The sequence below is a fragment of the Bos taurus genome, chromosome 5 (genome assembly GCF_002263795.3).
Source record: "Bos taurus isolate L1 Dominette 01449 registration number 42190680 breed Hereford chromosome 5, ARS-UCD2.0, whole genome shotgun sequence".
Classification (NCBI taxonomy): Eukaryota; Metazoa; Chordata; class Mammalia; order Artiodactyla; family Bovidae; genus Bos; species Bos taurus.
This window is the reverse complement of record NC_037332.1, coordinates 49,346,815-49,370,908: the sequence shown is the minus strand read 5'-3', so window position 1 is coordinate 49,370,908 and position 24,094 is coordinate 49,346,815. Positions and strand designations below refer to the sequence as shown.

The 24,094-nt window shown below is 38.7% G+C and overlaps 1 protein-coding gene across 6 annotated transcripts in view; it reads left to right on the top strand.

The window, feature by feature from the left end:
• XPOT (exportin for tRNA) overlaps positions 1–24,094 on the top strand; it is a 168,513-nt gene that overhangs the window by 117,835 nt on the left and 26,584 nt on the right. For 4 of the 6 annotated variants that reach the window (XM_059886554.1, XM_059886555.1, XM_059886552.1 and 1 more), the window contains 8 exons: positions 12,921–13,054; positions 16,634–16,716; positions 18,790–18,846; positions 19,672–19,741; positions 20,419–20,637; positions 21,485–21,669; positions 21,771–21,939; positions 23,506–23,742. In XM_059886554.1, the coding sequence (XP_059742537.1) occupies positions 12,995–13,054; positions 16,634–16,716; positions 18,790–18,846; positions 19,672–19,741; positions 20,419–20,637; positions 21,485–21,669; positions 21,771–21,939; positions 23,506–23,742 (1,080 nt within the window). In that variant the 5' untranslated portion in view covers positions 12,921–12,994. Of the gene's footprint in view, positions 1–10,184; positions 10,195–12,920; positions 13,055–16,633; positions 16,717–18,789; positions 18,847–19,671; positions 19,742–20,418; positions 20,638–21,484; positions 21,670–21,770; positions 21,940–23,505; positions 23,743–24,094 lie in introns of those variants that run through there. The other 2 variants (NM_001206076.1, XM_059886556.1) reach the window with 2 other exon arrangements.

The following is a 24,094-nucleotide window of genomic DNA, read 5'->3' as shown; positions in this document are numbered from 1 at the left end:
TCAACAGTACGTGAACCATGAACTGCCAGATGTTCAAACTAGATTTAGAAAAGGCAGAGGAACCACAGATCGAATTTCCAGCATCCACTGGATTGTCAAAAAAGCAAGAGAGTTCCAGAAAAATACCTACTTCTGCTTTATTGACTAAGCCAAAGCCTTTGACTGGGAGGACCACAACAAACTCTGGAAAATTCTTAGAGATGGGAATACCAGAACACCTGACCTACCCCTTGAGAAATCTGTATACAAGTCAGGAAGCAACAGTTAGAACTGGACATGGAACAACAGGCTGTTTCCAAACAGGGAAAGGAGAAAATCAAGGCTGTATGTTGTCACCTGCTTATTTAACTTATATGCAGAGTACATCATGAGAAATGCTGGGCTGGATGAAGTACAAGCTAGAATCAAGATTGCCAGGAGAAATATCAATATCCTCAGATATGCAGATGACACCACCCTTATGGCAGAAAGTGAAGAAGAACTAAAGAGCCTCTTGATGAAAGTGAAAGAGGAGAATGAAAAAGTTGGCTTAAAGCTCAACATTCAGAAAACGAAGATCATGGCATCTGGTCCCATCACTTCATGGCAAATAGATGGGGAAACTGTGGAAACAGTGACAGACTTTATTTTTGGGGGCTCCAAAATCACTGCAGATGGTGACTGCAGCCATGAAAGTAAAAGACGCTTACTCCTTGGAAGAAAAGTTATGACCAACCTAGACAGCATATTAAAAAGCAGAGACATTATCACAAAGGTTCATCTAGTCAAGGCTATGGTTTTTCCAGTAGTCATGTATGGATGTGAGAGTTGGACTATAAAGAAAACTGAGCAGCAAAGAATTGATGCTTTTGAACTGTGGTGTTAGAGAAGACTTCTTGAGAGTTCCTTGAACTGTAAAGAGATCCAACCAGCCTATCTTAAAGGAAATCAGTCCTGAATATTCATTGGAAGGACTGATGCTGAAACTGAAACTCCAGTAGTTTGGCCACCTGATGCGAAGAATTAACTCATTTGAAAAGACCCTGATGCTGGGAAAGATTGAAGGCAGGAGGAGAAGGGGACGACAGAATATGAGATGGTTGGATGGCATCATCAACTCTATGAACATGAGTTTGAGTGAACTCTGGGAGTTAGCGATGGACTGGGAAGCCTGGCATGCTACAGTCCATGGAGTCACAAAGATCGGACACGACTGAGCGACTGAACTGAACTAAGCCTAACTTTTTACATTTTAGATTACAGCTCAAGAGAAAAATATAATCTACATACACAAACATACAAACAAAAGAATGGAATTTTTACCTTTTCTTTTTTTAGTTGCATTTTTGGTGGAGAAGTGAGCAGTGGGCCACAGGTCATAAGAACCTTGTAAGGATTTCAAACTAGAAGTACCCTTCAATGGGTGTTAGGATCTCAAGTGTTCGTACCTCTCAAGCTGAAAATAAGGACAGACAGTATGTAAAGAGAGATACTTGAAGTCTGCAATAGGTAAATAAAAGCTGAATTTTTCAAATGTCTGAATTAGGAATCCCTTGGTATTTCTACTTAGTATTAACAGATACTGACCATTTAAATTATCTACAACATTTAGCAATCAACTGAAATATGGAGGAGACATGTCATTATAATGAAGTCTAAGGAACCATACAAAGCAGATTAAAACAAACATTTCTTTTACTAAATAATGCCCCAGTGCTCTGTTCTGCCTCAGGCTTCCTGCTTCACACTCACTTCCTATAAAACAAACCAATAATTGAACTGCTGCTGCTGCTAAGTCGCTTCAGTCATGTCCGACTCTGTGCGACCCCATAGACGGCAGCCCACCAGGCTCCACCATCCCTGGGATTCTCCAGGCAAGAACACTGGAGTGGGTTGTCATTTCCTTTTCCAATGCATGAAAGTGAAAAGTGAAAGCGAAGTCAATCAGTCGTGTCCGACTCCTAGTGACCCCATGGACTGCAGCCCACCAGGCCCCTCCGTACATGGGATTTTCCAGGCAAGAGTACTGGAGTGGGTTGCCATTGCCTTCTCCGAATAATTGAACTAGAACCCAATAAAGACAGCTCACCTGACCTATTTTCCAACTTCTTTCTCTGCCAGGAAGCCCATTACGAATGACCTTTGGCAACAATGGCGCTAGGCTTAATAAGCACTGAGATGAAGAAAATTTGACACAGAACTCAGTGTTTATCAGCTCACATTATATTATTTCGGGTTCAATTCAATACATGTCACAAATACTTACTGAGAAGTTGTTATCCACAAACAGAATCAGAAAGAACTTATTATCAGTCTTCAAGAATTGACTACTAGGTGAGTAAGACAACCATACAAATTTAATACAAAACAAAAATATATTAATGACATGAGAGGTATGAAAAAAAAAAAGGCACATCAAAGAAAGGATGGAATAAACCTGGTTGTGGAAATGTGGTCACTTCATGAGAGAGACAGCATTCAATAAATTCTCAAAGTCAATGAAACTATTCCTTTTTTCCCTTTTATTACAGTCAGTTTTTAAAAATGTTTTTTAAGAATGTACTACATATTCACGGTGGGAAAAAAATTGTTTTAATCCAAAACGGTACAAGAAAGATAACAGAAATCACCTGTGGTCTTACCACCTAAAGATAACTTTCAAGTAATGGATAAGTTTCCTTCAGTAAATCCAGCAGAGAAGCTTTGAAAGCCTAATGTCAGACAGAGGAAATCAGGAACAGAAAGGACAGATGTGATAGCGCTACACTGAAACTGAACTGGGTCATTGAACGTGAAAGCAAAAAAGTGATCCCAAGAGCGCTGAGTTGTGCTGAGGAGCTGGATGCATTGGCAGAAATCAGATGTATTTTGTGGGGAAGGTCTCGGCTTTGGTTTCCGGATGTGTTAGACTTCGTGTACGGGTTGAGATGTGTAGCTGTCTTGTAACACAAGTTGAGAGTACAAAATCATAGAGCCAGAAGTAGAGAAGGGGAGATCTTCATAGAAATGAGTGCTGAAGATGTGGAAATAATTACTGAGAGCAAGGACAGAAAACAGAAAGCCACGTAGCTAAGAAGGCAGCCTTGGGGAAGACGTGGTAAGAGAATAAAAGTAGGAGGCGTCATCAGAAAAATGAAATAGAAGAGTTTGAGGATAACGCAGTGTCAAAGTCAAGAGGACATAATTTCAAGGAGAAAGGAAATAGTCAAAAGAAAAGTTGAAGTAAATGAGTAAAAATGGTAACAGATCAGATCAGATCAGATCAGTCGCTCAGTCGTGTCCAACTCTTTGCAACCCCATGAATCGCAGCACGCCAGGCCTCCCTGTCCATCACCAACTCCTGGAGTTCACTCAGACTCACATCCATCGAGTCAGTGATGCCATCCAGCCATCTCATCCTCTGTCGTCCCCTTCTCCTCTTGCCCCCAATCCCTCCCAGCATCAGAGTCTTTTCCAATGAGTCAACTCTTCGCATGAGGTGGCCAAAGTACTAGAGTTTCAGCTTTAGCATCATTCCTTCCAAAGAAATCCAAAGGGCTGATCTCCTTCAGAATGGACTGGTTGGATCTCCTTGCAGTTCAAGGGACTCAAAGTCTTCTCCAACACCACAGTTCAAAAGCATCAATTCTTTGGCGCTCAGTTTTCTTCACAGTCCAACTCTCACATCCATACATGACCACTGGAAAAACCATAGCCTTGACTAGACGGACCTTTGTTGGCAAAGTAATGTCTCTGCTTTTCAATATGCTATCTAGGTTGGTCATAACTTTCCTTCCAAGGAGTAAGCATCTTTTAATTTCATGGCTGCACTCACCATCTGCAGTGATTCTGGAGCCCCCAAAAATAAAGTCTGTCACTGTTTTCCTATCTATTTCCCATGAAGTGATGGGACCGGATGCCATGATCTTCGTTTTCTGAATGTTGAGCTTTAAGCCAACTTTTTCACTCTCCTCTTTGACTTTCATCAAGAGGCTTTTTAGTTCCTCTTCACTTTCTGCCGTAAGGATGGTATCATCTGCATATCTGAGGTGATTGATAATTCTCCCGGCAATCTTGATTCCAGCTTGTGTTTCTTCCAGTCCAGTGTTTCTCATGATGTACTCTGCATATAAGTTAAATAAACAGGGTCACAGGGTTGGATAATTTTAAGTATCAGTAGAATGATTTGAGGATAGAAAATATATTACAAAAAGTGAGAGACTGGAGGATTAAGTGTAGGCAAAACTGTATGGTATCCTGAAGACAGGAAGCCTAGATTCAAGAATTTAGGGTTCTAATACAACATTTAGTAGCTATGCGACTTAGGTGTGTGCATGTGCTTAGTTGCTCAGTCACGTCTGACTCTTTGTGACCCTTTGGACTGTAGCCTGCCAGGCTCCTCTGTCCATGGGATTTTTCAGGCAGGAATACTGGAGTAGGTTCTCATTTCCTCCTCCAGAGGATCTGATCTTTCTGACCCAGGGATCAAACCTGAGTCTCCTGTGTCTCCTGCATTGCAGGTGGATTCTTCACTGGCTGAGCCATCACGAAAGCCCCATGTGACTTAGGATAAGTTATTTAAAATACATCCACCTTGGTTTCCTTAACTGTAAATTAAAAATGATGATGATGATGATGATGACGATGATATCTGCTCCATCCCTACAAGATAAGAGGAACAAATTAGAAAAGTTATATGGAGACATACTATAATCCATAATGCAATATATAAATGTTATCTACTATGCTTCTTTCAAGTACTCTGGCAATTGTAAGAAAAGGGAAATATGGGACAGAAACAATATGTTATTGTTATAAGAGAGGTGCCTCAGCATATTTATAGGAAGAACTAGTACAGTAGTTCTACAGTGTCATCATCCTTTAATGAACCTTCATTTGAGAGACAGGGGTTGGAAGCATAGACTCTAGAGTCAAGACTGTGAATCCCAGCTCTGCTACTTTCATTTGTTTCCATATCTATAAAATGGGCATAATGATAGTACTGTGTTGTGAGGATTAATGTCTAAACACTCAGAACAGTTTCTGGCACATAATAAATGCTCAAAAATGTTCAGTTCAGTTTCTCAGTTGTGTCAGACTCTTTGTGACCCCATGGACTGCAGCACACCAGGCCTCCATGTCCATCACCAACTCCTGGAGTTTACTCAAACTCATGTCCATAGAGTCGGTGATGCCATCCAACCATCTCATCTTCTGTCGTCCCCTTCTCCTCCTGCCTTCAATCTTTCCCAGCATCAGGGTCTTTTCAAATGAGTCAGTTATCCGTATCAGGTAGCCAAAATATTGGAGTTTCAAGTTCAACATCAGTCGTTCCAATGAACATTCAGGACTGATTTCCTTTAGGATGGACTAGTTGGATCTCTTTGCAATCCAAGGGACTCCCAATAGTCTTCTCCAACACCACAGTTCAAAAGCATCAATTCTTTGCTGCTCAGCTTTCTTTATAGTCCAACTCTCACATCCATACATGACCACTGGAAAAACCAAAGCCTTGACTAGATGGACCCTTGTGATAAAGTAATGTCTCTGCTTTTTAATATGCTGTCTAGGTTGGTCATAACTTTTCTTCCAAGGAGTAAGCGTCTTTTACTTTCATGGCTGCAGTCACCATCTGCAGTGATTCTGGAGCCCCCAAAAATAAAGTCTGTCACTGTTTCCACGGTTTCCCTATCTTTTTGCCATGAAGTGATGGGACCAGATGCCATGATCTTCGTTTTCTGAATGTTGAGCTTTAAGCCAACTTTTTCACTCTCCTCTTTCACTTTCATCAAGAGGCTCTTTAGTTCTTCTTCACTTTCTGCCATAAGGGTGGTGTCATCTGCATCTGAGGATATTGATATTTCTCCCGGAAGTCTTGATTCCAGCTTGTGCTTCATTCAGCCCAGTGTTTCTCATGGTGTACTCTGCATATACGTTAAATAAACAGGTGACAACATACAGCTTTGATGTACTCCTTTTCCTATTTGGAACCACTCTGTTGTTCCACGTCCAGTTCTAACTGTTGCTTTTTGACCTGCATACAGAGTTCTCAAGAGGTAGGTCAGGTGTTCTGGTACTCCCATCTCTTTAAGAATTTTCCAGAGTTTGTTGTGATGCACACAAAGGCTTTGGCATAGTCAATAAAGCAGAAATAGATGTTTTTCTGGAACTCTTTTGCTTTTTCGATAATCCAACAGATGTTGGCAATTTGATCTGTGGTTCCTCTGCCTTTTCTAAATCCAGCTTGAACATCTGAAAGTTCATGGTTCACATGCTGTAGAAGCCTGGCTTGGAGAACTTTGAGCATTACTTTACTAGCGTGTGAGATGAGTGTAATTGTGCAGTAGTTTGAGCATTCTTTGGCATTGCTTTTCTTTGGGATTGGAATTAAAAATGATCTTTTCCAGTCCTGTGGCCACTTTTGAGTATTCCAAATTTGCTGGCATATTGAGTGAAGCACTTTCACAGCATCATCTTTCAGGATTTGAAATAGCTCAACTGGAATTCCATCACCTCCACTCTGGTGGCTCAGACAGTAAAGCGTGTCTACCTACAATGTGGGAGACGGGGGTTCAATCCCTGGGTCGGGAAGATCTCCTGGAGAAGGAAATGGCAACCAACTCCAATACTCTTGCCTGGAAAATCCCATGGATGGAGGAACCTGGTAGGCTACAGTCCATGGGGTCGCAAAGAGTCAAACACGACTGAGCAACTTTACATCACTTCCTAAGGCCCACTTGACTTTGCATTCTAGGATGTCTGGTTCTAGGTGAGAGATCATACCATCGTGATTATCTGGGTCGTGAAGATCTTTTTTGTATAGTTCTTTGGTGTATTCTTGCCACCTCTTAATATCTTCTGCTTCTGTTAGGTCCATACCATTTCTGTCCTTTATTGTGCTCATCTTTGCATGAAATGTTCCCTTGGTATCTCAAATTTTCTTGAAGAGATCTCCAGTCTTTCCCATTCTGTTGTTTTCCTCTATTTCTTTGCATTGATCGCTGAGGAAGGCTTTCTTATCTCTCCTTGCTATTCTTTGGAACTCTGCATTCAAATGAAGAATCTTTCCTTTTCTCTTTTGCTTCTCTCCTTTTCAGTTATTTGTAAGGCCTCCTCAGACAGCCATTTTGCTTTTTTGCATTTCTTTTTCTTGGGGATGGTCTTGATCCCTGTCTCCTGTACAATGTCATGAACTTCCATCCATAGTTCATCAGGCACTCTGTCTATCAGATCTAATCCCTTGAATCTATTTCTCACTTTCACTGTACAATCCTAAGGGATTTGATTTAGGTCATACCTGAATGGTCTAGTGGTTTTCCCTAGTTTCTTCAATTTAAGTCAGAATTTGGCAATAAGGAGTTCATGATCTGAGCCACAGTCAGCTCCTGGTCTTGTTTTTGCTGACTGTATAGAGCTTCACCATCTTTGGCTGCAAAGAATATAATCAATATGATTTTGGTGTTGACCAGCTGGTGTTGTCCATGTGTCCACGAGTCTTCTCGTGTTTTTGGAAAAGGGTGTTTCTATGCCCAGTGTGTTCTCTTGGCAAAACTCTATTAGCCTTTTCCCTGCTTCATTCTGTACTCCAAGGCCAAATTTGCCTGTTACTCCAGGTATCTCTTGACTTCCTACTTTTGCATTCCAGTCACCAATAATGAAAAGGACATCTTTTTGAGGTGTTAGTTCTAGAAAATCTTGTAGGTCTTCATAGAACCGTTCAATGTCAGCTTCTTCAGCATTACTGGTCGGGGCATAGACTTGGATTACTGTGATATTGAATGGTTTGCCTTGGAAACGTTGAAAATGTTGGCAGTTAGTAAAAACATTGTCATATGCAAGCACATATGTCTAACTCTTTACAACTCCATGGACTATAGCCTGTGGACTCTAGGCTCCTCTGTTCATGGAATTCTCCAGGCAAGAATACTGGCATGGGTTGCCATTCTCTTCTCCAGGGGATCTTCGCAACCCAGGGATTGAACCTGGGTCTCCCACATTCTAGGCAGATTCTTTACCATCTGAGCCACCAGGGAAGCCCATATGCAAGCACACATACTTTAAAATAATGACTGTTCTTTTTCAATATTTTGATAACTGGCATCTTATATTAGTTTGAGATGAGAAACTGTCCATTCCTTTATAGGTGGGGGAACCAGAATATGGAATGGTCAAATTTCATATCCCTCTCAGATCTTCTTCTGGTGGAGTCCAAGTAGTTCCTTATTCGTTATGAAATAATGTGTCTACAAAATGGAAAGACTTTTACAGTCCTAGGCATTTGAACTACCATGAAGGGCCAGTGTTACTAGATAAACTGTAGATAAGGTATAGATATTAGATAAGCTGTAGATAAACTTCATGTGATAAAAATTTGACTATGAAGTATTCACAAAATGAGTTTACAAATGAAAAAGGCAAAGATAGTAGCAAGATAATAGACTGTGTTTTGAAGTTCTTTAGGATGACACAGTGGAATATACTGAACACAATATAGGCTTTGGAGCCACTTGGACCAGGATTAGTATTGAACGTCCATAGTCAGTAGTTGACCCACACAGCTAATGTAAGAATCCATGCAATGATTCACTTATTGAATTGTAACTACAGGGTGGCACCGGGATACACTGAAATAGAACAGGAATCCTAGCCTGACATTTTGAACAAGTAAATTATAAACGTGATGCAAAAATGACTCAAGATACTTTATATATGAAATGCCTGATGCAGTGTTTTGCACGGGGCAGGTCACGAAATAAATGTAGCTGTTATATGGTTCCATGAATTTTATTCTACTTTTCTGTCCATTCTCTTCTCCCAGGTTTTGTTTTTCACTGTTGTCCCACTGAGGGTAACCTAGTCTATATTCAGTACATACTTAACCATCAGTAATGAAACCTAAATACAGAGCACTTATTGTATGTCAAACATAAGGATTAACTCAATTCTCACAACAAGCCTTTGAGGTAGGTACTATTAGCATACACCGTTTTACTGATGAGTAAACAGGGGCATCCCAGGCGGCTGAGTGGTAAAGAATCCGCCTGCCAATGCAGGAGAGGCGGATTCTGTCCCTCGGCGGGGAAGATCCTCTGGAATATGGAATGGAAACCTACTCCAGTATTCTTGTCTGGAAAATCCCATGGACAGAGAAGGGTCCATGGGGGTGAAAAGAGTCGGACACTACTGAGCGAGAAAAGTCAAATCGTACTGAAGCACAGATAAGATTATGTAACGTGCCTGAAACTGAGGTTAACAATCAGTGAGCGGGGTAACGGGTGTGGGGCGAGCTGGGATCCAAATCTATGCAGCTTGAGCCTGTACTATCTCTATGCAGTATTTTAAACTAATCGGTGAATGAATAAACCAAGTAACAGTATCACACGAAGTAAACAGTATCTTTTCACGAATGACAAAAATACTGGTACGTTTAAACTGACAAAAAATTTTCAGTGCTCGTCGGGGGATGCTCACGCGGGGAACGTGTGGGATCATAAAAGAAAAATTAAACAACTGACTCACACGTGGTTTGGACCACGACACGCGGCTCTCCGGGACTCCGTTCTCTAACCTACCAACTACCTCCTTAAGTCTTTATGGAACATGCTAACCAAACCCGGCCCCGTTTGGGGGTGTGGAGGGGGTGGTTACGGATCTCCGCCCCGGCGCAGAAGGCACACCGGACTTCACGACCGGGAAATGTTCCGGCCGGACCCCCATCCCGGCATGCACCAGAGGTCCCGGCGACCACGCCTCCCGGCGAGCGCCCGGTGCGCGTGTGCGTACCGTCGCCCGGAAGCGTCGCCTGCACACTGCATGCTGGGAGTCGTAGGCTCCCGGTCCGGGCCCTCGGGCCGTCTTCAGCCCTGTCCATGAGGCTGCTGGCTTTGGTCCGCGCGGCACCGACGCGGGGAGCGCGCTTCGCGCTGACTCAGCGGCGACGGCCGTGGCGGCGTTAGCCGGCCCTCACGCTCTTATCCTTCCTGGGGCGCCAACCCCGCCCGCCAGCTTGCTAGCTTGCCTGCTCGGCGCCACGCAAGAAAAGGCGCCAGGAGACGCAGAGCTGCGAGAGGTGTGCGGCCCCGGCCAGCTCCGTCTCCAGAGTTAGCGCCGCGGCCGTGGCGGAGGACGACGGTGACGAGGACCAGGGCCGCTCTTCTCGCTCCCTGCTTGCGGCGCGGCTCCACTGACCGGCCCTCGGGAGTGCAGGCGGGCAGGCGGGATGGAGTGATAGGGAAGGTGATTCGGGGCTTGGGGCGGGACTCGGACCCAGGTCGGTCCACGCGAAGCTGCGGGAAAGTTGGCCGGGAGGACTGGCCCGGGAAGCCCCCATGCTGGAGAGAGGTGCGGGCCGGGGGCTCTCCATGGCGGTGCGTCCCGAGGCTGGGCTGCCTGGGTGGGGGTAGTATGAGCTGCGGCGGAGTGCGTCCCCAGTGCGTGGCCGCTCATTGCCCGGTGTTTCATCACTCCAGTTGCCACGAGGCTTCTTTTAGGGGAGGGATCCGGGGGAAGGAAAGGTGCAAGGCCGGCGGAGGAGGGCCCCCATCGCCTGTGGCTCCCACGTAGTAAAAGTGGCTTAAGCCCATTTGTAATAGTTGCAGCGTATCTCAGCAGTTTCAACTGCAGAGACCTCAAACTTGATCCCCACCCCCAACCCGTCCCAGGACAAAAAAGAAAAAAAGTATTATTTCTGTGCAGTAATTTGCCAGCACAGACACGCCATTTTTGCTCTTCCCTTCCTCACAATTCTGCAAGAGTAGAGAAATATGATGTTTCCTTGTAACCAGGAAAAAAAATTACTTTTTGAAAGTGCTAATTAGTTGTTACTGGGGGAAGTTACGTTTGATTAAAGCGACTTGTCAGCGTGATGGTAAAAGGCTGGAAAGATTCAGCCTTGGAACTGAAGAACAGTGTTCTGTAAGTGTAGTGGAATTTTTCCAGGTTGTTTTGATTCTTGATTTAATGGGTATCCATAGTAAAGTTAGGGCTTAATATTTTAAGTATTTTGCTTGCCTTCCCCCAGAACATTTCCTAGATGCGTGATTGAAGGGTTTATCATATTGTAACAGATGTTTAAGCCAGCACCTCTATACCATGTTAGATATGTGTTCATGCACAACCTTTTGCTAGGAAAATTGTCACTTTTTTGCACAGGTTACAACTTTTCAGGTTTTTTGCGTACATGTGGGTGATTTACCATTGCACATTATTATCCAAGTGCCTTCTCCGTGGGAGATTCTTTTCTACTGACAACTGTAACAAGTTCGTTTCCTTAGATTTTATTTGCAATGTTTTTTCCTTAGTACCGCTTGCTGTTTGCCTTGATAGAATCAAAGTGACCAAGTTTATGAAATTTTCCCTAAAGCCATGCCATATTCAAGAAATCTTTTACCGAATTTCTCGATCTGGGATTCATAGAAATTCAGATAGTCTTTTCTCTCTGTGTGTGCATTTTTCAGGGGAATTGGCATCAAATTTTTAACAATGCCTTTGTTTTTCCATCTGTTCAAAATGCCAGGTTTGTAGTGTGATACGATAAATCAAGAATGCTCCAAGTAGTTCCATTCTCCCATGTGCCTAGCTCTGAATTATGAATTGCAGGCCTACTATGTGCCAGTCATGCTTTACATACCTTGTCTCATTGAAGTCTTTACTGCTTTATGAGGCAGGTGCTCTTTTTTTCCTGTTTCACAGAAAGGGCTCTCTCAGTTTTTGTAGTTGTCCACATGGCCCCAGTTTGAAAATAAGGTTAGAGTGCCAATCCAAATCTTTGCAAATCCAAAATCTGTTATATTATGTCCTAGGAACATAGTGACAAATATTCAGTCACTCCTTCTGTTTAAGGTTAATGAGAGAAAAGTAGCAAGCAGACAGTGACAACCTATCAGCACTTGGAGGGGCATCTCATCCAGTTTGGGAAAGTTGAACAGTAGGGGTCAAAGAAGTGTTCTTGAAAGAGGTGACCTCTAAGCTGAGTTCTGAAGGACAAGCAGGGGTTAACCAAGTAAGGAGCAACGTGTGCAAAGATGAAAGGCAGACTACCACTTGTCTTGCGCGGTTAGAGTACAGAATGGTTACAGTCATTGAAAAGTGTTTGGATCTTAATCCTGAGGGCAGTAGGGAGTTACACTGCCTTGATGTAATCTGCGAGTATGACCTTAACTATAAGAGAAGGAGCTGAGCTTTCTTCTCCAAGGCTCTCAGAACACATCCTGATTTATCATTGATTTGGGCAGAACCAGGGGGAGACAGAAAAGCATGTTGTAGTAAGAATCTTTTAACCTGGATCCAATCCTGGCCTCACCATTCCCAAGAAAGGCTGTGGCCCCTTCCTCATCACCCCCTGCGCCCCCCACCCCCAGGTTCTTGCTTTTTAAGAGTATTAAGACCAGCCCTCCTTACCTCAGGTAGAGCTTGTTCTTTATTTCTGCAAATAAATGCACATTTTATCAGAAACCAAGTTGCCTTTGGGGCTGATCATGTTCTTACTTGAAAATGTTAGACTCTAAATTGTGAAAAAGTGCAGTGCTTTCCAGAGACTAAAAAAAGTTCTTAAATAAGAGCAGTCAGTGTTAAATCATCAGCAACATAATCTGAATTTGTATTTTTTTTTAACTTAATGTGGTTGCACAGTTGCACTTTATTGTAGATAATAACAATGGAAATTAGATGCTTCTATTTCAAGTAAAAATAATTACTTTCTATACTTTATTGATGATCTTGAAGAAAAGAAATTTGAGAACCTTAATGGCATACCTTAAAAATTACACATTAGTGGAGTATTTAGCAGACCCACTCTTCTGAGACAGGCTCCTATACTTGTAATTTGGATTGTTTCAAAGGAAGTTCTTTGAACTCTTATTAAATGTCTTTGTATAATGTTATCTGCTTGTAATGGTATTCAGGATAAGCATCTATTTTGCTTATCAAGTGTTTTTTTCTTTCAACTTTGTGTGTGTGTACAGATGTTTGCGGATTCTTCTGTGGAATTAGAGGGCACGCCTATTGTAATCAGAAAACTCCAAGTATAGCAGCAGGAATGGATGAACAGGCTCTCTTAGGTCTAAATCCAAATGCTGATTCAGACTTCAGACAAAGGGTAAGTCATGTCCACTTAATCATTTTTTAAATCATGTTACATAAACATTTTCATTAAAGGGCTTGAATCAAAAATACACATCTGATGAAGGTTTAATTTAGATGCAAATGAACAGAGAAACAAATCTGAGGTATTTCACTATATTCTGAATACGGAAACAGTGAATGATTGTGATTTATGTTCTCTGTAGTTGGCTTAACAATGGCATTAAAATCTCTTGTAATTTAAGGCAAGTCTTTATGTCACATCATTATAATTATTTGAAAGTTATGCAAAGTATTGTTCAAGGGACTTTGCCATAGTAGCAGGCGCATTATATATGATATTTTTCCATTGCTTGGTTTAGTCTAAACAAGTTGCTTAACCCTCATGTTAGTGGTAGTTAACATTCTTGTTGCTTCTATCAGGCAGACATGTAAATAAGCAGGTATTATATACCATGTCTCAGGTTACATAAAATGATTACATGACAAAAGAATCCATTATGAGGTACTGGGATATTTGGGTAAGTATAAACAGTTAAACATATTGTAGCATACACTTGTAATCATGGCTGAATGATAAAAGAAGAATCTAAAGAACAAACATGTAATTAAATTTTTTAAAGATGTGTGGGTGGTTTGAAGTATGAAGTAAATGAAGAGTCATTTTCTTTCTGCTCTCATAACAAAGGATATTTTTTTAATGAGCTAAATGAAGTTAACAATTTACAAAATATAAAAAATTTTACAAAATATAAAAGTCAACAATTTTACAGAATTTTTTTAAATAGTAAAAAAAAAAACTGCAGGGATTTCCAGGATAGTACTGTGTACTTGTCTCTGCTGTTAAAAGAAGTAACCAGCCTTCCAGATGGAGGTAAATGACAAGAATTGAGATTTAAATAGCTAATTATAAGATACCTATCAAACCGGTTAGGACATGAAAAGTCATTAAAAGTCTATGTCTTGTGTATATGGACAAATATTTCTTTTCATCAGAGCTTTAGCTACCTACCTTCAAATCCTTAGTCATGAACATAGTTGAAGCATAATAAATCTGTACCTTTCGTTTAGCTTGGTGTTACATAGCTTTTGACTATTTGTTTAGTTATTAAATAAGCTTCTCTGTTATTTTTTATGTTCCTTTTTTGAAATCCTTTGTTTTATAATTAAATTCCACCATCAGAACTTTTTTTTTTTTTTAATGTGCCATGATTTTCTTTTTCAGAAAGTAAAACTAGTACATTGACAGTGGTTTTAATATTATAGAAGTTAGGCTTTTCAGCAATAAAAATGGGTTCTGTCAGTCATAGGCGTATGTTAGACATCCTGATCCAGGCCTAATTTGATACTCCATTAAGCCAACCCAAGTAATAATTAGAATGAAAAATAAGGAATTGTAAGGAAAAGTAAGTTCTGATAGTCCTGATGCTGAAATTGAGGAGTAGTAGGAACTTAATTCAGTTTTGTAATAAGATAAGTGACTACCAACCCTGATTCCCAGTTGTCTGTCTATAGTTCTCTGTTTTCTACCTGGGCACTAAGTAACTGAACTGACTCTGTTGCCACTTAGAGACAGTAGAGCATTAGAAAAGTATGAGATAGAAGAACTGGGCGATGAAAACTGACTTGTTCATCATTACTACAGTGTTGTTGTTTTTTTTTAAATGCTAGTATCACATGGATTCAGACTGCAAAGAATAGTTAAAACTGAAAAATTTCAAGTTATTATCACTTAAAAAAATAGAATTTCTGTCTTTGGCTTGAAACTTAGTGACAATTCTAGCAGCTGAATCACACCTCCCCCACCTGTTTTGGTAAGTGAACTATTAGATGGTAACACAGTCTGCAAGACTGACTTCAAACTTGGCCCCGCCCTGGCCCCTGAGATACTCCTAAAGGAAACTTGAGGCTTTATGGAATCAGTATTGTTAGACACCTGAACTAGATTTTTTTCTGCTGCTTGAGCTCCTATATTCTTAATTCTAAAGGCAGCCATTATTTACACTTAAGATAGTATTTGGTGATCTTCATCTACTCGCTTCTTTTACCTATTCCTCTCTCAGTGGGAACAGCCATTGAGGCAGCATATAAAAACTCATTTCCTCATGCATACAATTGCATAACACAGGAAACCATCACCTAACTACACACGCATCAATCACTCAGTCATGTCCAACTCTTTGCAGCCCCACGGACAGTAACATGCCAGGCTCCATGGTTCATGGAGTTTTCCAGGCAAGGATACTGGAGTGGGTTGCCATTTCAGTAGCTTTCCATTATTATTGCAGGTTTTAAAATATATGTATATTTATAAAATAAATAAATATTTATTTGGCTGCCTTGGGTCTAAGTTGTGGCAAGCAGAATCTTTTGTTGAGTTGTGTGAGATCTTTCATTGTGGCTCAAGGACTCTAACTTACTTTTTTTAACCTCTAACCCAGAAGAAAAAATAATTTAATATCGTGACCCAGTATATGTGTATGTATATGTATGTTTATACACATATGAATATATGACATGTACACACATAAGTAAAACAAGTCATACAAAATAATCGTTATTCTTGCTAGGTGCAGTGCACTCTTAATATCTCTATTCTGTTTCATTTTTTAAATTGCTGATCAAGACTGATAACATTGTTTTCACACTGATGAGGCACAAACCACATTTTAAAAAAATATATTGGCTAATTGAAATTAGGTTCCTCAACTCATTTCAAGGTATGTGCTTAATTGCTTCAGACTCATTTAGCAATGTTTCTAGAGATTATGTGTTATTTTCTTGACTGAGATATTTTTTGCAAGTTACTGAGGTTACTGTTTGTTGTTATATGTGAAACTGGCATCTGTCATTGATCTCCATTGCAGCATACAAATGGAAGAGTATGAGTCACCCCTATTTTCCCAGCAGTGGTAGATAGGCTATGGACTTGGTGCTGCATCTGTTCTAGAGGATACTTGCTCCTATAACAAAACCCAGAATTCATGAATACAGGGATGAGAAACGCATTTCCTAAAGCTTTGACTTTTTCAGTTATTTGGTACTTCCTAAAATTCATATCAAGCAGTTGAACTCTGATTTTAATCTCACCATTTAGGAAACTTACTGATGCAGTTGAAAAATGAAAATAATTCTCTTTTTCTGTCAAATGGTAGATCAAATGATAATACAGAATATGTTTCATCCTTTATAGTCACTTCGTTAATAGCACGTTTGCTATTAAATAGGAAAAGTATTCTTTATATCCCATTTTATAATTGCATGTACCTCAGGAGTATAGCACTTGACAGAGCACTGGAGTGTTTTCTCTTGATTCTTCTAATAACCCAGTGAGGTCTGCAGGGCATTTTTGTGTTGTTTCCTTTCCCATAAGGAAACAAGTTAGAAGTATCCAACTGATGGAATTTGTTTTTTACTAAACCTTTTTCCTAAGAATAATCATTCAGTTGCACCTACTCAGAAGCCTGAATTCAATGTTTAGCTGTTATTTTTAGTCACTGTAGTTGGTTTGCTACTCTCAGTAAACTTTGTTGAGTATTGGCAGAGAATTGAGATTGACTATTCCAAATGCATATTCTGCTTTGCAATTACACAGGCCTTGGCCTATTTTGAACAGTTAAAGATTTCCCCAGATGCCTGGCAGGTGTGTGCAGAAGCTCTGGCTCAGAGGACATACAGGTAATTAAAGCAAAATTTGCATAACTTGTAGAAGACTTTAAATTTTTATGAACTTCGTAAGATTGTTTTATTTATCTGTTTGAAAAAGGCTTTCATAAAAACATTTTATGACTTAGTTTTAAAAAACTATTCCATGTAGAATGAGGAAAATAGTAAACTAAAAATTTTGGCCAATTCTGAATTCACTTTTTATTAAAACTATCCTTTCTTTGCCTTATTCTGAGTACCTGACAGCAGATTCCAGCTGGCATCTAGTACAGTAGAAATTTCCGTATTTTCTTATGATGAGGAGGGAGGGATGGTTTTCTAAAAACTTGGTAAAGAAGGTAATCAGAAATTATCTGGCTTAATTTTTAATTTAAGTGCATAAACATTCAGTTACTAATCTTTTGATGTTGGACCAACAAATTTTCTTTGTGTATGTGCCACAATCACTTTGTGATTCTTAATGTTGAAAATATTGATTCCCCCATAATTGATCCTCTCCAATTTCTGTTTTGGGTCCCTGTAGTGGATTGAGGAACAGTGAATGTGGCTTTCTAAACCTTTTATTTATTTGTTCCCACATCTCCAAGTCTTCTGGTTATCTGGCCCACAATACACACGTACAAGGTTTTTTTTCTCCCATGCAAAGTGACTTTCTATGAACTCTTTCTAAAGCATTCAACTTAATTTTTACAAAAATAGAAACTCATCATACTCACTGCATTATTTTATATAGTAGTTAATTAAGTTACTTAAATATAGAAGAAGTACAGTGCACCTAGTGAGACTGGGGAAAGCACACTGACTAGTTGTAAACAAACAACTCTGCTAGTAGGAGTATAAATAAGTTTCTAGGGGTCAGTGAGAATTCCTACCTAGATTTCTTGCATGCTGGGAGTATCAGTCACTACATTTTATAGCTGAAAGCAAGTGTTCCAGTTTAGTGAAAGTTAATTTTGAAGAACATCTATATGTCTTAGAGTAAATGAAGGCTGGCTTTTAATTAAGGGCTCCCTGTAGTTTATATTTTGAGTGAAAAATTTCAGTCTTATATAATTCAAGCTTCAGTGCAATCCATGATAAGAATAGAAACCCTAAGGTCTTAGAAAAGATGCTAATTAAATGTAACTTTTAACAAAACTTTTAAAAATTAGGTTTTATTTTCTTAAGTGTGAATTTTTTTTGGTGGAGGGGTTAAGGGATGTAATCAGAAGGAAGACAATACCTCCATTCTTACATTGACTATAGTTAGCTGTGTATATGAAAGATTGTTCCTTGACCATGCCTGACTCAAACCAACTGTCTAAAAAGAACATTGTTGTTCATTAAAGGGACTTGGTCAGAGCTTGTAGCTAGCTCACTGTATCTCTGTTGTCACTCCTAGGGAGACAGTTAGAAGTAGACAGCGGATGGATATTGATTTTTACTCCCCCCACCCCTTTTTAAGGTCATATATTTGTTTTTACTTTCTTTTTTTTTTCTTTAAATGTAAGCCTTGCCATGCAGTATGCAGAATCTTAATTTCCCAACCAGGGACTAAACCCATACCCCATACAGTGGAAGTGTAGACTCCTATCCACTGGACCACCAGGGAATCCTTAAGGCAATATATTTGTAACCTGGTTTTCTATATGCATTTCGGGGCTGGACTGCCAGTCTAGGAGACTTCTCTTGTTTAAGTATGACTTTGATGACCGTCTCTGGCTTGACTTAGCCTCTGGCTGTTGTACCATTTGTCGTTTTACATCTGTCCTTTCTGTTATAAAATGTAAGAATTGCTTTGGGAATCCTAACATCTAGAATTGGGGGGAGTGCTCTCTATTTGCAAAGGACTGTATGTATTTAAAGTGAATCTTAATTTGGGATTATTCTGTTATTCTGTTTGGAAATTGATTATTCAATTTCCATTGAATATTATATAAAGTTCTCTTAGCTTACAAATGGATGTGAATGTAACACTTGAGAGCAATAAGCCAAAGGTCTGGTTTGAGACACTTTCAACTGAGTTACTCATTATTATTTACCTTTGATTTGTTTTCCCCAATTCATATTCTCCTTATCTAATTTTTCTTTTTTTTTCTTTTTCAGTGATGATCATATTAAGTTTTTCTGCTTCCAAGTACTGGAACATCAAGTTAAATACAAGTACGGCTTTTCTCACTGAGATTTGTGGGGAGAGGCTAATTTTGAAATTAGTTTTTCCTTCTTTGGGGACATCATAACATAGGCTGTAAATTGACAATATGTGTCACATCCAGCTTTGAGATGTTTTGATTTATCCCAAGGTGTTTTAAAAATACCAAATTCATTGGCTACATAAAAGAATCCAGTCAGTACACAGGAAAAAGTTAAATTCCAGTTTCTCTGGGAAAGAATGAAAAGATATAGCAACACCACGCCTGTATCACTGCATGACCACTCTCTGTTAAATTGAGTGGCAGTATGGGCACTTGCATTTAGAACCCCTGCCTTGTTTAGTCTCTCATTCGTGTCCAGCTCTTTGCAACAGCATGGACTGTAGCCCGCCAGGCTCCTCTGCCCACGGGATTTCCCAGGCAGAAACACTGGAGTGGGTTGCCATTGACTTTTCAAAAAACCCCTGCCTAATTTAAGCAGAAACAGTGAATTGCTGCCCCAGGGATCCTTAGTTTGCCTCCTAATTTATTCTGTAAATCACAGACCTGAGACCGTAGACTTGAGACCATTATTTTCATTTGAAAAATTGTGTAGCTGCCATTTTGTTTTAGCATAAACTGGACCACAGATAAAACTAAGATAAATATTGATACCCCTCCAACCACTCCCACCCCTGTCTTTAAAGTGGTAATGAGAATTATTACCAATTTATCATAGGGAATTTTAGGTGATTGCTATACAAATTTTCTATTTCAAATATAAGAGGCCATTACTTTTTAAAAACCACATACACTAAATATTACCATTATTGTTTTTCTTATGTATTTTGAACAGATATTCAGAACTAACTACTGTTCAACAACAACTAATTAGGGAGACGCTTGTATCTTGGCTTCAAGCTCAGGTAAAATAGTAGCTTTTACATTTAATACCTCAAATTGCCAGATGTTTCAGTTTTTATTTTTGGAAGAGTTTGCAACTTCACCTCAAAAATGTCACTCATTTATCCTCCATTTGATCATGTAGCTTTTTTAGAAAGTGCTGGCTTTGAAGATAACAAGTGATAAAAACTTAGCAGTAACTTGAAATTATATCAGTAATTGAATCTGTCATTCTTTCTGTGACACATGGTGGAAACTTTTGGTTTTAAAATATAATTTTAACTGCTAGACAAAAGTCAATTTTCACACTTAAGGTGAGCCCTCCTGGAACAGATTCTTCACAAAGAGCCCTTTTTAAAGGAGCCAATAGAGTTCTTTATTCACAGTATTTTTTTTTTCACTAGTTTTAGCTAATCTTAACATATTAAGCAGTTGTGTAGCTAGAATATTTATTTATCTTACAGAGGAAGCAGCTAGAAGAAAAATCATTGAATTTGCTTTCTTAGAAAAGGTTATAGAAACTACTAAAACTCTGCCCATGAAACTTTAATACTTTGGTAATTCTCAAGCATATTCGCTGCACAGCTGTTGTAGATCACGGTGCAGTTTAGTGGGATTTTGCCTGTTAATGATAAGTAGAACACTGTTTGAGTCTTTTCCATTTGTATTTAATTTTATGCACTGTATCTCTGTTTGTCAGATGCTGAATCCCCAACCAGAGAAGACCTTCATACGAAATAAAGCTGCCCAAGTCTTCGCCTTGCTTTTTGTTACAGAGTATCTCACTAAATGGCCCAAGTTTTTTTTTGACATTCTCTCAGTAGTGGACCTAAATCCAAGGGGAGTAGATCTGTACCTCCGAATTCTCATGGCTATTGATTCAGAGTTGGTGGATCGTGATGTGGTTCACACCTCAGAGGCAAGTAACATCTTATTAATAAGTTTTTAATTTAGATACTGCAAGAGATAAGGGGTACATAATAAAAGGAACAAGAAGGAATTTTTGTTTTTGATAAAACTTTATTAGGAATACTTACAAATTTGCTCAACATTTTGAATTTTGTTTTACAAAGGAACTTAAATTGGGGTTTTTTCCCCAGGTATAGAGTGAAATTAGAGCATTTAGCTTTTTTTTTTTTAACCAGAGAGAAACTTCCTCTAGTGAAATAAATCAGTTTTTTTCCTATGAATTTGTAGAGAAATGTGGCCTGTATTTACTATTACTTTATAGTTGCTGACTGAGGAAAAAGCCTTGCTATGTACCAGTGCTGGGTTCTTCTGTATTCTCAGTTAGTCACATAGGCCATGACCTTAGTCTTTCTCTATTTCTTTATTACCCAATTTAACTTTCTCCTTTTTCTTAAAGAACACAATGGAAATAGCTTAATTCAAATGTGTCTGACAATTGAAGGTTATTGTGTGTTAAATATGACATTTATAAAGAATATTGTTTACATTATTGCTGTTCTCTTAAATTGTTTGTATAATACTGAGAAATAACTTTTATCTCATGGTTAAAAATTTCTAAGCAGTGTTTTTTTCATAGTTTGTGTTTAATAAATTATGTCTAAGTAAAATGGAAGGAAGAATTAGAATCACAGGTTATGATTTTAGGGCAGATAAATAGGAAGTACCGGCAGGGAATGTGTTAACAAGTCGGGAAATGTAGTGTTGAGGAAATTACTGTGTGCAACTATTATACGAATATCAAACATTATCTTGGGAGGTAATCTGATTGTACATACGGTATTTTTTTTTTTTTTTAGGAGGCTCGTAGGAATACTCTCATAAAGGATACCATGAGGGAACAGTGCATTCCAAACCTGGTGGAATCATGGTACCAAATCCTACAAAATTATCAGTATACCAATTCAGAAGTGACATGCCAGTGCCTTGAAGTAGTTGGGGCTTATGTCTCTTGGATAGACTTATCCCTTATAGCCAATGATAGGTAAGTAAATCTATATTTTAAGAATAGAAACCTGCAGAATACAGTGTGTAAAACTCATGAATTTGAAAATATTGTAAGAATTTTTGTTTCTCCATTGCCAGGTTTATAAATATGCTGCTAGGTCATATGTCAATAGAAGTTCTACGGGAAGAAGCCTGTGATTGTTTATTTGAAATTGTAAATAAAGGAATGGATCCTGTTGATAAAATGAAACTGGTAGAATCTTTATGTCAAGTGTTACAGTCTGCTGGATTTTTCAGCATTGACCGGGTCAGTAAATTTATGTATAACGTTTTGAAAATTGTTAGAACAAACTAGGATAGGCAGTAATTTAAATATACTTTCCTTTTTCTTTATTTATGTTTTTAAGCGTTAGAAACTTCCTTGGGCTTATAATAGTGAAACATATAATAGTGAAACATATAATAGTGAAAAATAGTGTCCAGAAAGCCGTAATGTCATGTGTAACATTTTCCTTGACCATGGATTATATAACGTTTTGAAAATTGTTAGAACAAACTAGGATAGGCAGTAATTTAAATATACTTTCCTTTTTCTTTATTTATGTTTTTAAGCGTTAGAAACTTCCTTGGGCTTATAATAGTGAAACATATAATAGTGAAAAATAGTGAAAAATAGTGTCCAGAAAGCCGTAATGTCATGTGTAACATTCTCCTTGACCATGGATTAGATCAGACTTAAACTTGAAGATCTGGGATAGTACTTACTTTTGTGCTTTCTAATAGCCTCTCAAGTGATGCTGTGATACAGCTCTTCATGGACCACACTTTACGAAGCATGGCAGTGCATTTTGACCTAGACTCCATTATAAATGTTATATTTTCATCATATTCATTTGATCTATTAGAGTTTAGCCTCAGCAGAATTAGGGCTCAAGTGAGTGTGGTAAATTAATAATTTAGAAATTGAATTTGAAGGTTTTTACTTTTAATTTTACCTGTGACAGTGATAAAGAATTACTAAGAAGTCTTTGTATTGTTGATATATCAGGAGTATACCTCTGGTAATTTCCTAACTGACAAAGTGTAGCCAGTTACACTGCGAATAATGGCCTTATTAAAAAACTTAAAATGGTGAAGCTAAAAAATCTTTCTGTAGGAGAACATCATAAGGATAATTAATGAAAATTAACCTGATTTTGAGTTCTAACACTAATGCTGATTAACTTTAGGCAGGTTATTTTAATAGCAGTTTTATTTCTTTGTGGTATAGTTGAGGTTCAAATTAAATAGTGTCAGAAAGGACTGTTGTAAATTGTTGCACAAAGCATAATATGGCAGCATTAACTTTATTAGAAGGTATTTACTAAATTCATCAGTTTAGAGAGAAGGTTTTGAAACCACAGATCTCTTTTTTTAAACTTTTATAATTTGACAATGTCTACATGACTATAATCATTAAAGATAGTTATTTTGAGAGTTAGTGGATAATAACAGTAGAATTCAGACTCTTAAAACTTCCCAGTCAAAATGGTAGTATTGTTTATGTCTAATGTTAGTTTAAAATTGACTCCTCGCCAGTCCAGGTTCGATGCACGATACTGGATGCTTGGGGCTGGTGCACTGGGACGACCCAGAGGGAGGGTATGGGGAGGGAGGAGGGAGGAAGGTTCAGGATGGGGAACACAGGTATACCTGTGGCGGATTCATTTCGATATTTGGCAAAACTAATACAATATTGTAAAGTTTAAAAATAAAATTAAATTTAAAAAATAAAATAAAATTGACTCCTATAATTGGCACTTGATCCGTTCTGAAATTTAGAGTTTTTCCTCTCAGGTAGTTGGTTTTAAATTGAGATCTGTATTGTTTGTAGGAGGAAGATGTTGACTTCCTGGCCAGATTTTCTAAACTGGTCAATGGAATGGGACAGTCATTGATAGTTAGCTGGACTAAATTAATTAAAAATGGGGATATCAAGAATGCTCAGGAGGCACTGCAAGCTATTGAAACAAAGGTGGCGCTGATGTTGCAGCTCCTAATTCATGAGGATGATGACATCTCTTCTAATATTATTGGATTTTGTTACGATTATCTTCATATTTTGAAACAGGTAAGTCCTTATGTTAATCTTTGTTGTAGATAATATAGAAAAGCCATAGAGAATTGGAAAATACAAGAAAATAAAAATAAGATACTCAATTCTACTCTAATGATATTTACTGTTAATTATGAGTATATTTTCATCTTTTTTCTTTCCTTTGAACTTCTTAGCTGGAAAACATAAATGGCCAGGTTCTAAAATTCACTAGACTAAAAAGCTTCAGAATTAGTTATAGGTTTAGGTTGTTTCTTTTATTTTTAATCTGTGTTTATTTCTTTTTGGCCTTGTATCATGTGGCATCTTAGTTCCCTGACTGGGGACTGAACCTGTACCCCAGCCTTGGGAGCATAGAGTCTTGGCA